The 16,924-nt window shown below is 34.2% G+C and overlaps 1 protein-coding gene across 1 annotated transcript in view; it reads right to left on the reverse strand.

The window, feature by feature from the left end:
* Nucleotides 1–4,419: 4,419 nt before the first annotated feature.
* Nucleotides 4,420–16,924, reverse strand: part of Smp_153100 (putative potassium/sodium hyperpolarization-activated cyclic nucleotide-gated channel) — a gene marked incomplete at its 3' end in the record, with an annotated part of 104,042 nt that continues 91,537 nt past the window's right edge. Inside the window, exons 9-10 of the mRNA XM_018798662.1 lie at nt 16,077–16,318; nt 4,420–4,728 (exon numbers count right to left, since the gene is read on the reverse strand). Coding sequence (XP_018653582.1) covers nt 4,420–4,728; nt 16,077–16,318 — 551 coding nt within the window. The remainder of the gene's footprint in view (nt 4,729–16,076; nt 16,319–16,924) is intronic.

Raw genomic sequence — 16,924 nt, forward strand, 5'->3', positions numbered from 1 at the left:
CCCAAACTAGCAGTAATGGTCTGCTGCATTTATTTGAACATAAATATCGGTGCGAAGGGGCACTGAATGCATATGCGCCCAAGTCAATCGGTTTGTGTGTGGGCTGTGATACTGCCCGAATGTCCAGATCGAAGCAGATGGCTTTCTTAGAGGGCCACACCCGGAGCCTTTGACCTAAAGGTCTGATCCATATAGCAGTTGAGAAACGTAAGTAGATGCAGTCCCATGGTAGCCGGTGACCAATAAGTGGTTCATGCGTCATTCGTTTCCTTAGGATCCTGAAGCCCATGTGCGCCATTGGTTTGAAATCAGGGTTTTCCAACTCCCCTGCCGCTGTCTGATTGCCATGCTGATCTCATCAATTGTTGGTGGGCCAACAACAACTGGGGGGTCCATGGGTGCTGCCTCGATGTTGGGTGGGTTCAATGGAGCTGGTCGATTCAAGAGTTCATTGAAGTGTTCTACCCACCTGTTTCGTTGTTCTTCAATGTTGGTGATTACCTTGCCTTCCTTGCTTTTCACTGATCGTTCTGGTTTACGGTAATTTCCAGCGAGTTTCTTTGTTGTATCATACAATAGTCTCATGGTTCCTTCTCTTGCAGCCTTTTCCGCTGTCATTGCTAAGTCTTCCACATATTTACGTTTGTCGGTTCTGATGCTCGTTTTCACTTGCTTGCTTATTTCTGTGTATTCGGCTTGTACCTTGGCTTCTTCTGCTTTTGTTCGGCTGGTATTGATTGCTGTCTTTTTGTTCCTCCTTCCTTCAGTCTTATCCAGTGTACCAACAGTGATCCATTCCTCGTGATGGTGCTTCTTGTGGCTCAGAACGTACTGACATGTTGAAATGATTGCCTCTTTTATCCCTTTCCAGTTGCTCTCCATTGAGTACATCATAAAAGACCTGAAACTTATTGTTGAGGGCTATCTTGAATTTGTTGAGTTTGTCAGTATCCCGAAGAAAAGCCGTATTAAACTTTTGTGATGTTGTCCACCCCGTTGTCCAGTGATTCTTAAGTTTTAATTTCATCTTGGCAACCAGCAAGTGATGATCTGATGCTATATCAGCTCCTCTCCTGTTTCTCACATCCTCCATCGTCCTCCTGAACTTTCTGTTGATGAAGATATGGTCAATTTGGTTCTGCGTAGTGTGAATCGGTGAAGTCCATGTGGTTTTGTGAAAACCTTTGTGTGGGAATATAGTGCCACCTATGACCAGTTTATTGAAGGCACATAGGTTTGCAAATCTCTCACCATTTTCGTTCCTTTCTCCCAGTCCATGTCGTCCCATGACGTCTTCGTATCCAGTGTTGTCCATTCCAATCTTGGCATTTAAATCCCCCATCAGAATGGTCCAGTCCCTTGTTGGGTACTTCTCGACGATCGACTGCAGCCTATCGTGGAATTGGCCTTGAACGTCTTCATCACAGTCGTTGGTAGGCGCACAGCATTGGATGACGTTCATTGTAATATCCTCTTTCTTTGTTTTGAAGGGGGCTTTGATGATTCTTGGTCCTTGAGATTTCCATCCTATATGTGCATTTTGTTCTCGTTTGAACGGCGTCAATGCAACTCCTTGTGTATGTGGCGCATTTTCCTCTTCATGGCCAGAGTATAACATAAGCTCCCCTGAAGATAGTCGTTGTTCTCCAGCCTGCGTCTAATGTGTTTCACTGATCTCAAGCACCTCCAGGTTGCATTTCCTCATTTCTGCTGCAATTTGGAAGACTCTTCTGGTCTCGCACATTGTCCGGACGTTTCATGTACCTGTAATAATTGTTGCTCTGGTTGTTAGAAGGTGAGTCGGCCTCATGACTTTCGAAGGAACTCGGCTTTCTTCATGAGGCGTCATGATTTTTCCTTCTACTCCCAGGTCAGAGTTTAGATGATTTGAATAATTTTTCTGGTTAGCGTATTTTTAGCGAGTTAGTTTTCTAGGGGATGGGGTCGCCAGCTGCATGCCCAATCCTCTTCCTTTATCCGAGCTTGGGACCGGCAGTAGCCCCCGGAGGAGCTACAGGCGGAGTTCCACAGTTTATATACCTGAGAGAAATGTTAAGCGGTAATCTTATAGAATGAGTCCGTCACGATGATCTACGGAAGTGATTTGTTGAAATCTAGCAGTAAGTTTCGTCTCACCTAACAAGTTGAGACTTTATAGCCCTATATACGTTGCTTTCCATAGACATACCCATGAACGTAATTTATTCTTAGGTTTTACCAAAAATCGAAGAAGTGCCGTTCTTTCTCTTAAAGTACGTTACTACGACCCAAATTTATCATCTGCCAAATAGTTTCTGGAACTCTTTTGTACGTAAAGCAAAATAGCAAGAAACCCGGTGAATCATAATTAATTTATCAAAAGAACATATGCAGCAGATTCGTTTACCTTTATCGGGTAACAACTTTGCTCCTTCAGGATAACAAAACTTCTTCATGCAATTTTTATATCTAATAAAATTCTCTTCAAAACATTTAAAAAAGACAGTGACGATGCAACACTCTTGATTAAAAGTTGTTGGAGATATATCCAAAACTCCAGTTTATCTATTGAAAACACTACCTTTGTGGTATTCACAAACCAAATAATGGATAACAAGGTTATTACAAATTATGATTTACTATTCATTGTTTGAGCTGTTAGGTACGGATATGAATCATGATATGAATTTGTAGTCTGAACAAGCCCTTCCTTACCAATGGATTTATTGTCGAACACTATTAGCTAATGAGACAGGTAAAGTCACATTTGGCTAAATAGACAGTGACATTGAAAGTGCAAGGAAGCAACCACTCGCTTACCATCTGAAACAAGAATTGAATGTATGGTAAAAAGTGTGAAAATCGTTAACCTGATGCAGTGTATTTCGACCTTGTAGAGTGGAGTTATTGAAAAATCAGTCGTTTACATTGTATGATTTAGGTATACTTATTTCCCAAGTAGCTATGGATGGCGAACCATACTTTTGAGTTGTCGAAAGATGATCGCATTCATAAACCCGTATTTACGATTTCAAAATTTAGTCACTTTACTGTTTTAGCATATCTAAAATAACCGATTTAAGCAGACCCTAACTGAATGACTGGATGTTTACTTCGATTGTTATCCTGTTCAAACTGTAAGTAGGTAATAAACAAGTCGGAGACAGTTTATACATGAATTAACTTCAGTCTTAAGATGATTATAGTTGCAAATAACTCCCCAAAATAAATAGTTCGTAAACATTCAACATTAATACTAACCTTGTTAGTTTTAATGGACATTATGAACTGAAGAAAATACTACCGATCAAGCGTCAGGTTTTGATCAATTTACGCCCTGACGTGAAACTTTTCCTTTAGATAACAGATTTCGAAGTTTTACTTGCGTCTACCTCTGTCTACAGTTAGATGTACTTTTCCAACTGAAGAATATTGTCTTCCATGTTTGTCTTCGAGAGAAATTATTAAATGCTTGAAAATCGATATCGTGTGATTTTGTCGAGTCCAATGTATTTTGAAAATCCTTAGAAATTATTTCGTAGCGAACTTATGCTTCGTCCTGACTTAGAATCATCAAGTAGTGTATATCGTTTGTTAAATTTAAAACAAAGTTATCAGGTTTAGTGGAAAGCAGAGCGCTGTTACACTGGCGAGGCGAAAATGAACGTTTGGGGATTTTCAAGTGCATTTAGTTTCACTTTGAAACATTATCATAATTTATTATTGTAAACAAGATTACATCTTTATCCCCTTCTTGATTTATTTCACAGTCAATAGGTTCCCATAAGGATCTTAGATCTATCCCTAGATAAACCATCAATAACATATAGTGTGTTCTTTGCTAATGGGTTGATCTTAGTCATACATTTCGAGGTCTACGTTCTTTATTTCATCTGATAAATAAGGAGAGTAAGATTTCTTGTGAAAAAAGTCAGCGAAGTTATTATAAGTTATGGTAATATTTTAAAAATTATTCAATCAAATGATACACAAGCTATTAAAACGTAAAACCTGAATGGTTTTGTCAATTGGCAATTCTAATAATAATAATCTTTCGGCAACTATTTTTCAGATTAATCATCTACAGAATTGATATGCACCCCAAGTAGGTTCTAATACAATAGGTATACTTGTTTGTAAACAATCAGGAATAGTGAAATATGGTTACACAGTTTATCATAGCTTTTAAACAGGGTTTCATCAGTTATATATATATATATATATATATATATATATATATATATATATATATATATATATATATATATATATAAGTGCCCATATATCCGTTTATGATAAAAGCAGTTTGGGAATAATTACAAAATGGAAATTGAAGGGTTACCGATGGAGTAGTTTTATGATAGCAATAGTGAATGTTGCTGAAATCGTTTGTTTCTCTTAACTTATAAGTAATATAAATAAATGTATGTGTATATATAACTATGCATTTGTTATTGAGCTCTCAAATTCATTTGGTAAATGTATATGTGTTGTAGTAATAATTGGTTGATGCATTTCCAATCTAATTTCTTTATCGAAATGATCATTTTGGTTATGGATATTTAACAATTCAGTTGACTGAACAATAACAGGATTTGATAATTTTGTTTTCAGACCAGTTTCCAATAAAGCATCGGTAAAATCCATGGATGCTAAAGATTTATTTTTTTGAATAATAGATTTATTTGATTCATTTTTAATCTGGGCTTTTCCACAGTAGTTATCCTTTGTGGAATAATTTGAATTATGCTAAATGTTAATCAGAATTAGTAATAAAGTATTGTTAGATTTAAATAGCTTGATTGACTAGAACAAATTTAATTTCTTTTGAATTATATCTTTGTATACTACACAATTCTAATTAGATCGAGTGTATAAATAAACATAAAATGGCTTACAGTTACACTGGAGACATTTGGTGGCATGAATGGAAGTCGCTTACAGTGAAGCAGTTGTATTCAGTCTTTTTATTGATTTCGGTCTCATTGTTTCATCCTCCAATTATATTTTTTCCTTTTGAAATATATTTCTCATGTTTAGATTTCCAATGCCTTGGACATGAGTTCCATTCTAGGTACTAGCTCTTACGTTAGTAACGTCTGACCAACCAACAATTGTTGATGATCTATTTAACCTTAAGGTATCTATTTTTGATTTATTTCTTGAGTAGAACAAACTTTCAAATCAGATGATTGGTAAGTAAGTTGTTTCAAATGGCTAAACAACCACCTATCAGATGGTTTTAGATTAGTGAGCACTTAGAAGTAATGGTAATAAGATGAAATGGAGAAGCCAGTGATAGTAGTTCACAGCAGACAAATATTTGAAATATAAGTTAAAAATTTAGCGCCCAGTGAAGTCAAAACTAATAAGGATGCAACAGTAGTTCAATTTCAGATTTGGCGAATTGAATAGTAAATGAAACACTTTAAGAAGCAAATAAAGAAAGAAACCCATTGTATCAGTGTGGAAGAAAGAAAGCGATTCAGAGAAGAAAATATTTTCAACGACTTCACTTGGACTATTCAATCATATTTATAGTCGGTTTTACTTGTTAAGTAGCACTCTGTAATAAAATCGAATATTAAAAAAAATTGAAGTTGTATTCTGACATGAATTATTTACGAAAACCGGATATTGAAAGGAAGTCATACAATAATCGGCTAGTAAAATGATAAGGTGGAGATAATTTTTCACTTGATAACTAATTTGAACATAATAGTTAAAAGTTGCTAATTAATTGCTGTGAAAATAATTAGAAAGGAGTAGAAATAATAATTTAAAGAAATGATAGGTTAAGGAAGGTTAAGACAATGGAAGAATGACGGACGTAACATACTGTTTTCGTACGCAAAGGTTAAGTTTGAGCTGGTGGATAACAATAGCCTCTGCTGCACATAAGTTTCTCATTACCACTCCTCTTGAGCCGACTCTCTTGATTGTATGTATGATTTTGAAAGAGGCTCCTGGTGAAGTGGAGTGATCAAAAACGACTAGATGATTCAAGATAGAGTTTTTGACAGTCCTTTTTGCCCAAAATATTTATTAATAAGATTCCAAATATCATCCTGATGTTATTGCGAACTTTAGTTGTGTAATGACAGTTACTGAGTGAGTTCAGGATGTTGACACTGATATTTTGCCACAAATAATAAAAGTCTCATCTAAATATCTCTTGTATTGATAGAAGCTGTCGTTGTTGGTCTAAGTTTAGTGTTTTATATATACATTGTACAATCGCATTTATAGTTAAATTTACTTGCTAAAATAGTAAATAAAATGAAATAGGACATTTCCTCTGATTTGCTTTTTTCCTAATTTTAGGAGGAGTTTAATCCTTATCCAGCAACACTTATGTCGCTCACCATTCTCCAACAGTCTGCACGGAAGAGATCGGAAGTAAGTCTTCAACTCCTGATAATATTAAAAAGCATTTGAATCAAGTCAATTTACAGGGAAACAGTAAGTTTGATTTTAGGTTTCCGAGATCACCAGTTAAATTGACTGAGATAATGATATTTTATTTGAGTGATCTCTGACCATCGTAGTCAGTGAGGAAGGACATAAGCTTCATTGTGATAACCTCAGAAAAATTGGGTAGGGTCATATGGTCTCTTGAATCTTGATTTTTGAGATCATCTGTAACACAATTCCACCTCAAAATCAGCAAATCAGAATAAACCAGGCGGGTTCTAAACATGGGTATGAGTGTCCCGATCAAATATTTATCAATCTTCAGATTTATATGTGTAGGCATATTTACAGAATTCCTGCCGAAGATGTATTTATATTTTGATTCGATCGATTGGAAGTTCCTGTACTATTGTCACTATCAGGGATACTAAAGTAAGCCTCCCTATTAAAAATTTTCTACTCAAAGATTGGTTGAGTCAGAGTTGTAAATAAATCTTTTCTGTGTTGTCTAATCTCCACTTTCATTGGTCGTGGCTTTAGGTATGCTCAGTGAGTTAACTCTTTCTTTACTTTCCAGGGATCGGTATCTTACTTAATACTCCGGGTTGAATTAAGTAAATGTAACAGTTCTGTTCGACAAAGATTTATAAAAAATTACGACATAGGTATAATATAAACTACCTTTATGCCGTAGTGTAGAATATTATTAATCAATACTTAGTGAAATATTGGAATACACTTAGCGTTCTTCTAGTCAAATACAAATATGGTAATATGGAGACAATTTACCAACTAACTTACAGTCTGCATTTTTAGTGTTGCCAGACACAGCAGCTGACTAACATCTTGACACTATATTCAAATAGCGTTTTATTATTGTAGTTATACCATGGTTGAGGGCGAACAATTTGGAATTCTCTTTATCAAAAACCCAATCATTTCTTCTGGTTAGCGTTTTTTTAGCGAGTTAGTTTTCTACAGGATGGGGTCGCTAACCTCATGCCCAACCCTCCTCCTTTATCCGGGCTTGGGACAGGCAGTAGCCCTCGGAGGGGCTACAGGCAAAGTTCAATCATTTCTTATGCATTCAAATTTTTACTTTCAATTTTTAACTAACTATTATTACAACACCACTCCTAACCATTTTTAGTTCACGTCTGAGTCATAACATACTCCCTTCGATATATTGTTTTTCTTTATGGACAATTTATCACCGGATACTTTTTCAATTCTGGTGACTGTAAAATTATGCGAAATCTCTTTATTTAGTTACAGACTGTCATAATATAAATTTCAGTACTTGAATTTTGTTGATAACTTTCTTAGATGATACAAATTTCTCTAATCATTTGCAAAAGCAACCTTTAAGTAAATTTTACTCATTGACTTTTCTGCAGTGTAATTTGTTGGTCGCTCAGCCGTAGTAGACTCATTAAACGTTTAACGTCAATTAGATATATTATTTACATTATTCATCACGGTTATTTAATCATATTCTTAAAAACCTATTACAATTTTTACCAGTCTGATTCTATTATTTAAATGATATGTCATAAAAATCCACTAGAATTATCAAGCAGGGAATAGTTTTCACCTTGTGCATTTTTCAATTCTTTAGTTGTCAGGTACACTAATTAAGTTTATATTTAAAAATCTTTATCTATCAACAGTAAATTTATCAATGTAACGAATAAATTGTTAAATATTTAATATATCTTCCTTTGGATGACATGCATGGTCTTTTTATTTGCATAGAAATTATATACGTCTAATTCTTACCAATATTCTTTTATTAATTAACGGGATCAATCTACATAACTGCTAAAATTAGATTTTGTTTCTATGTAATCAGTAAGAAAAGTGTTTCAACTTTTCTTCTCAATATTATTATGCAAGCGTATTTCAGTTATTATCGGGTGCTCTGATAGAATTAATGACTTTATTTCTGAAGTAAACTTCCAAAAAGCCATTGATCCGTCTGAGCGAACATTATTAAAATAAAATTCAAATATAAAATTGTTATTTTCGCCTTCTAATTAAAACTTTGCAACATAAATTTCAACTAATCAGATTACAACAGTGCATTATTTACAGACGATCAAACAATTATATAGGCAATAAAAGTGTACTCCCAATTATCTGAGCACAAATTTTTAAATACAGACCAACATATTATTTATTTCAAAGAATTCATAAACATACCCAAAGATTTATATCAATACGGCTCGAAAATTACCGTCACTAGTTTCATAACGTTCACCGAAAATTTTAACAGATGTCCTAAGCGGTAACAGTAAATGGTAAGTTACCAACCGATCAGCATTATTGCTGTTGGGAAGATCCAGAAAATTCTTCAAACAGGCTCTGAAAACTCTGAGAAATATCTTATCCAATCACCATTCAATAGAAGTTCTACCAGAAACATCTAGAAAGCGATAAGTCACTTGTCGCGTTCCTGATTGGGTGATTACCTATACTTCTAAGACGTTTAGTAGTGTTCCAGAACTTTCTGAAAATCCAAAGCCATCTAAAATTCTTTGAATACCCTGGATTTTTTGTATATAAACGAACCTTAGAGTAAAGCATTCCCCCCATATTTTGCCCCTTTTCTCTCGTCTTCAAGTTGCTGTGTAGATTTAGCTTGGGGATTACTAGAAGTGCTTAGCAAACCAAATCTAACGTTCAATTAGAAGATTTATCAATTACACTAGTGGTGAAATTTCTAACTAACATTATGGCTCAAAGTGAAGCATCTAAAGACGTACGTAGTAAACTAATTAAATATTATGTATGATGAGTTGGTAGCTGAATAATTACTGGTACGGAAAAGAATACCTGTTTAAGTTTGTACCTTACCGCGCTTTTGGCACAAATAAGGCTTCCTTCTACATATATTGTACAGAGGTCTGCTCTGTACAACTTAACATGTTATTCTGGTTAAAAGACAGGTGGATGGTGAAGAGCTTAGAGATGATCAGAACAGGTCATGCAGTTACTAAAAGTTTGTCTATGCTTTGTTGAAGGATGCAGATTTACTGGTTTGTAGATGTAAAGTATTTGTAACTTATTGTAGAAGATTTAGGCGATGTAACTCCAAATCTGTCATGAGTACTCAGATGCATCTATCGTTTACATTCTATTTCTGGACACTATATAATTCATTTTTTTATTTCTTGTGGCCTTTTCTCCCCATACTTTTAGTTTGTTTCCATTACCGTTAGTGATTTTATTTCCACTTGTTCTCCTGCCCTTTCGATGCCAATTGTGACAGCTTGAACCTATGCATTCTAGTTCTAACTTGTTAACGTCAATATAGTTGAGATGTTATCACAACCTCGAGGTAAGCAGAGGAATTTAATACTAGCAGGAAAACATCCCCTTATATGTCTTCTTCATTATTGTGATTAAAAAACATCCACTGGTAAAAAATGTGCAAACTTACTTGGTGTTTTATTACCTGCAAGCAAAATGCCATTAAAAAAAGGAGTGGATAAACTGGTTTATTGAAGTTAAATTTTGATCTTATGTAGCAAATTAAAGAATGGTTTCTACTTGTACACAATGGAATTTTCCTTTATGTCATTGTAAGCAAAGAAGGATAATGGCTAGCAGTGGAATCTGGGACTTGCGGTTCGTCCTATTTAGGACTGTCAGTTGGATATACTTGCATTTCAGAGTTGATGTTCACTCTGAGATTCGAACCCAGTACCGTTCGATTCAAAAACTATCGCTTTATCCACTTAGCTACTGAGTCCTGACAGTCACTTGCTTGTGCAATGGGGTGAACTTTAAATTCACTTGGTATTGTTTGATTGAAGCGAAAGGTACTGGGTTCGAGTCCCAGATTGAACATCAAATCTGAGATGCAGATATATCCAACTGGCCAGTCTCAAATAGGACGAAACGCGCGTCCTCGATTCCACTGCTAGCCACTATCCACCTTCCCTTATAATGCTTGTTAATTAAGGCTATATCGAGGCAATACGCACAGTATGCACATATGCCAATAAGAGACTGATCAATTGCAGTCCTAAACATCAATGGGAAGATTCAAACAAACAATACCAAGTGAACTTTTTATCATTGGTTTATTAATTGGTGCTGTTTACCTGAAGTTAATCTTTCAAAATAATTACATACATTCATACCTTGGGATAATGAACAAAATTGGAAAGAAATTCTTGACCATTAAGAATTATCGGTTGACGAGTTCTGCTTTATTACTAGTGGACCTAGTGTTCCAGTTCTGTTACATGCATTAAATAATATGTCTTGATTTCTAGTGAATTATTGGTAATGTATTAACGCACATGGAAATCGATGACTGATTTCTGTTTGGACAAAATAAATCTGAATTAGAAAGTAATATGATGGAAAATCACCCAAATAAAAAGTTTCGGTATATAAAAGTCCTATTTGTCGTATGAACTTTCCTTTGGATTCATACTACCAGTGATAGTTACCGGCTCGAGTTTCAATGTGACTATCAATGCTGAAATACATGTAGCTCCATCTGACGAGTACCAGTTAAGACAAAAGAAGTACTCTGGATTTTCCTACCAATGTCTGGAAATTCGTGACCTAATAGTTGGCACATTTCTAGTAACTTTTAAGTATATAGCGAAACAAAATTAATGTGCTTTAATGGGAAAAGCTATTATTATAATTTCAGCAACCGACAGTGCATTAAGTAGTAAAACATGTATTTTTCATTTATGTAAAGCGATTTTAACATTTGATCATAAAGATATGGTGTTACTCTTACTACAAAATAAATCTTATACTTGATGAAAACTGATATACATAGGGGTATTGTTGAGTTTTATTACTGTAGCAAATTTGTCAAGTATATGTCATTCCAATGTACCCAAATTGAACAATCAGTAAAACTGAGACATCTGACTGAAATTACAAGTACTTAAGTGAGTTTTGCTATTATTTACTATTATTAATACACACAAATAGAATGTAGCTGTGTAATCTTATATTTTAGTTATTACTTTATATGTTAGTTACCGATCGATTCCTTTCGCTTTAGTTATTCTGTATTTTATTCAAATTTTTAGTGAAAAACTTGGTGTCCTTTTAGATTGCTCCATGTATCAAATTTTATCTAGAAAGTCATCAAAAACCCGAAAGGACTGGGCAGATTTTCCGTCTTAGTATAGGACTATTCAGCAGTATACATACACGAATTCTCCAGAAGTCAAATCTGATACCTTAAGGCATCTCGGTGAGAAAGTTAAATTTCTGGTTCACACTCTTAAATGCCGGTAGTTTGTAAGGAAGTTTCATACTAAGACAAACAACTGTTCAGTTTACCCTGGATTTTGGTGGTTTCCTAACTAAAATCAATGCATAGGGTAAACTACAAAATGAACACTCTACATAAATCTCCTATACTGTTGCACCTTTATTTTTTGTACTTTCATAGTAGTAATGTCGTTAGATAGAAAATAAATTACTATATGACTTGCTTTATATCACATGTTAACATGAAACCCCCTTCGAATTAAGCCATATTTTACGAATACTGTTCTACTTGATAATCACCAAGTAATTAATTTCGGACGGCAGTTGTATACCAAATAGCAATATTCATATCAAAGGACTGGTTATCATCTTTTTAAAATTGTACGAAGATCACGTCTTTTTCTGTTTTTAGTTGTTTTGTCACATATTAGACCAACATGATAAGTAACCAAAAAAAATATTAAGCATATTGATAGGAAATAAACAGGAAAGTGAGCTTGTTTCATGTTTTGGTTGCTATAACTACAATCAGACTGATTTATACTTGTATGGTGATTGAAGATATTCTTATACCTTGCCACCAACAAGTATCAGTTACAAACTATTTCAGTCAAGTAATCTATTTTTAAAGATATTTTCACACTAAGTTGTTTTTTATTGGTTATATAAGTTATTTTGTTTTGTAATAAGTATTCAGAGGCATGGCGCCTTACCTACATTTAAGTCTGTTTACATTTTTGTCATTCGCTTCAATTAATTTAACAATGTCATTTGAAAAGTAGCAATTTGTGAATCTTTGTATTATTATTATTATTACTACTATTATTATTATTATCTTCATGTCTGTATGCTTGATCACGTGTTACAGCCTACACACCTACCTCTTACTACCTTAAGTATTAGTTGCTTTAATCTTTCGATGAATCATTCTCTTTCCCATATGTATGTGCTTGAATCTTATTAATTCACTCGACTCTATTCGATTGTTAATTCGCCTCTGTATTCTCTTAGTTGCTTTCTCATTTTCGCTCCAATTCGTTTTGTGTTTAAAGCTTAGTAATATGTACTGTACAGCAATAAACCGTAGTTGACGCTTCGTATTGTTTTCTGAAATTCATTCACCGTTGGGATTTATTTAATAACAGTGGTCAGGACGATTGACATACGAAGTTTTATGAATTATCTCGAAAATAATCAACTACAGATTAATAGCCCTACTTTGTAGAGCCACTGGCATCAACAGCTTACAATCTGACTGTTGTCTGAAAAAAGTGTGGTTAATCGCACATCTCATTACCAAAGTTGGTAGTAATGAAATAATTTAACCTATTACACTATCTTTTTTGGGCAAATCTAGTTAGCTTTGTTTTGGTTATGATTATGTAATTGCTCATTTTTATCAACGCCTCTTTATGTGGAAGAATTTTCAACATGTAAACATGCATCATTCTTAACTATCACTCTTAGCATCATGCTTTATTTCTTCTTTCTCTTGTGATATGCCTTCGCGTTTCAGAAATCTACACCGACTTCACTAAATAAAGTGTACCAAACCTTTATTTCTAATTGTATTACCTTTTTAACTTTAAGCTGTTTGCAGCCCTGAAATAAGTATAGCAACACTCCGGCTAATTCATATCAAGATTAATTTTTGTCAAGCCCCTTTATTAAATTATTTAACAGTGAATGTTATTCGGACAGTAACAATTCGTCTATTTCTTTGTTTTATCATGTTCACTATCATGTCTGAGTAAACGTGTACGCTTGATCACATGTGACAGCCTACGCATATATCTCTCTCCAGCTTGAATGTTAGTTGCTTAAATATTTCTCAGTGATTCATTCTCTTCCCCACATATATATGTACTCGAATCCTATTATTAACCTTTGCCTTGCCTAGCTGTGTCTTGGATTGATTTGACTTAGTAGCGGTTATCAGGGTGATTGATAAACGAAGCCAAGCCACTACATAAGATGATGCATTCAGCTTATTCTGGAGATTTTTTCGAACCTTTATTTGACATATAGCCATTTGTATACTTTTATTTGTCTTGTTGAAATTTGTGTAAACCACGTAATAAGTTGAACTCCATGTGCTACGTAAGTACTGATACCTTTCTGAGAATAAGAGAGGTTAAAAAATGATTTTAACTTTAGGTGACTGAGTTGAGGTATGTAATATATCAGTTTAATCTGTAGATTATCTAAAGTAAAAGTAAAAAAATGTAAGATTGAAAGATTCGCTTGATTTCGTTATAACCTGAAATCCATAGTCAAGTTTACGGAACAATATTAATTTCTATATGTTGATTGGTGATTATTACGGTTTAAATTACTCAGAAATTAAGTGTAGCTAAGATATCATAGTATAATTTATTTGGTCTTAAACAGTTGTAATCAATCACTAGTGTTCTATACTCAAATTACTGTGAAAAATGCTACCTAAAATAAATCCTCAAGAATAATTTCTGAAGTAAATAATCTTTTTCTCCTTATTTAAGAAGAAATCCTACCAATGATAGTGTTTTTTGGTAGACTGACATTGGAACTCAGAATAAGATTTATGCATCTAAGAGAACCTGGGTTTGATCTCATAGTGACTCGTAGCAACAGCCCATCACTTTTAACCCAACTTTAATATAGAATTTCGCTCTATTGATTGGTGCTCTAAGTATATACCAGATAAAAGTAAACAGACTTCAAAAAAATTCTTATTTGATTCCATTAGTAGTAAAATGACTAATAAATACATTTAAAACAGGATGGGCAAAGAAGTATTTCTTTACAACTGGTTCCTTATCAAGACTCTACACCAATATATGGGTGATACAATTAAGAACAAAATCAATACCAAATAAATTGTGATTGATCAACTTAATATCATCCAGCTGAATTAAGTGATTTTTCCCATACATCTCATCAATATATCACCGATTATATCACCTTTGAACCGTAGTTTTAGGAGTAAACATTTCTTTGGTACTGTCGGGGTTTTTTGCTTTGCATCATACCATAAACATTTTTTTCTTTAGAAACTTTGATTGTTATCCGTTTTTACTCAGTAGATCATGGATAGTGATACGACGAATAAGAAAAAACAAAGAATGAACACTAATCGTGACTAGATTGTGGCCTTTTCTCCTCAGTCAGCCAATAGTGAGTTAACGGAATAAAGATTTCTTGCCTAGTTCCGGCGTATCTATTCACCAGTTCAACTGTTCGTGTGGAGTTGTTTATATTGGGTCCACAACGAAGCAGCTACAACAGCGTATTTCTAAATAGCACCATTTTTAGTTGACCAAACGACAAGAACAAGAAGAAGCTCCGTTTTGCCACATTTAATGAATATAAGTCACCACGGTCTAAATTGATATTTTATAGTTATTAATAGAACCCCATTGAAATTTCCCTATTTCGGAAATCCGCTTTATATTGACAGTAGAAGGAGTAGGTATACACATCAATAAACTCAATCCATAATTCGTCCTTGTATTGATTGTTTGAATCTCTCTGTTGACGTTTAGGACTTCAATCAATCAGTCTCATATTACCACATGTTCATCCTGTGGGAATCGCCTCGACGTTACCTTAAGTCACAAGCATTATAATAATTTTGTAAATGACACTAAACACTTAAATTCCATCGGTCAGTTTCAAATCTACTTAATTCTCATTCTTGAGTAATGAGTTTTTATAATCAACTGGTTATGCAACATTTAGGTTTTAATTTGCATCCGCTAAATGTATATCTCAATGCTTTTTTGGATAAATTTTGAGATACCTTGTTCAATTGATCAACCACCATTTATTTATGTCGATTTTATTCTTAATTGTATAACCTATATATAAGTGTACGATTTGGTTAGAGAGGAGTGAAAATCAATAACGTATGGACTTCAGAGGGACTAGCAATCCATCTTTTCAAACCTGAACTCTGTGCGCTAGAGAGACGTGCAAGCCATCATTCTTCCATGGCCTTAACACGTAATTTTCGTCAACCATAATTTGATTGTCAATGTGTCCTTATATAGTTTCTAATCCGGTTAATTCTAATTATTCGTTATTATCACCAAGTTTTTAAAATTCACTCTTCACCCTTCTCATACTCGTCAAGTGGACAATTATCTTTCACACATCTTTTTTTTCAAATTCTCGATCGTTAATCAACTTTCTTTAACACATGAAATGATGTAATCGCCCTCCCATTCTTAAATAGACTATTTTATTTGTCAATTGACTTTAAATGCGATTGTACAGCCTGAGTAAATAATATTGTCTTATAAAAACTTTTCTCTGGATTATCTTTAGTTTTTCCTAATTGAAAAGAAACATCTTTCCGTTCAGTTTGTGTTTTTAGTGTCTTAATGGGAACATTTAACATACTAATAAATACATTTTAACAGAATGAGTACTAACGTACGTAATTTTACCTCGTCAGCCATTTTTAGAGCGTAATCTGACCAATCAGTTTTATTGTTTGAGGCCTGTATAATTGATGCTCTACGACCAAGAGATTGTAAGCGTTCTGCAGCTACCGTTTCCAATGTTATTCTCATTTCCGGATAATTTTCTAAGACATCGTAGAAGTTTTTTTGGTCCAGTGAGTAAAGTGTACAATAAGTCTCAGCCTCAACACTAGCTACACGTCGTGCATTTGTTAATAAGCATATTTCTGCATTTGAAATAAAATATGCGAAAAATGAGGATGGTAGATTTGTGAACGATGAATGAATAAAATAAAGACTAGTGGTCTCAAGATAAAACCCTCAATACGAAGCCTGGAATTCTTTGTTAGTATTAATAGTAGGGTTGTAGGTGAACACTACTGGGTAGTCACCTACCAGAGCCAGGCAACCGTTTAGTGACTTCATGTTTTCCATAATTGTTTTGATGAACATAGCTCGTAATCACAATCACACGGAACTTTATTTGATAACTACATAGTTTTGGAACGAGCTAATCCGAATCAAGATAACTATCTGTGAGCTTTGCGCGGAAATAGAGAGTGAGTGGATTTTATCTTTGTTTACGTAAAATACACGATAAATGTTTTTGTATAGCGCTCAGAATATTGACATACAGACTCGTAGACGCGGAATATGTTAGCGGCCACATAAACTCAGCAGATTATTGGCTAACACATTAGAGTTTGAAGCGGAAGTTACTGCGTTCGAGTTCTGGAGTTAGCATCGATACTGGGATATGGGTTTATCCATCTGCCGAATCCAAAAATGAACAAAGTTGGCTCCCTAAACTCTACTACTACTCATAATCTAGA

Source organism: Schistosoma mansoni, chromosome 7, assembly GCF_000237925.1.
Source record: "Schistosoma mansoni strain Puerto Rico chromosome 7, complete genome".
Lineage (NCBI taxonomy): Eukaryota > Metazoa > Platyhelminthes > Trematoda > Strigeidida > Schistosomatidae > Schistosoma > Schistosoma mansoni.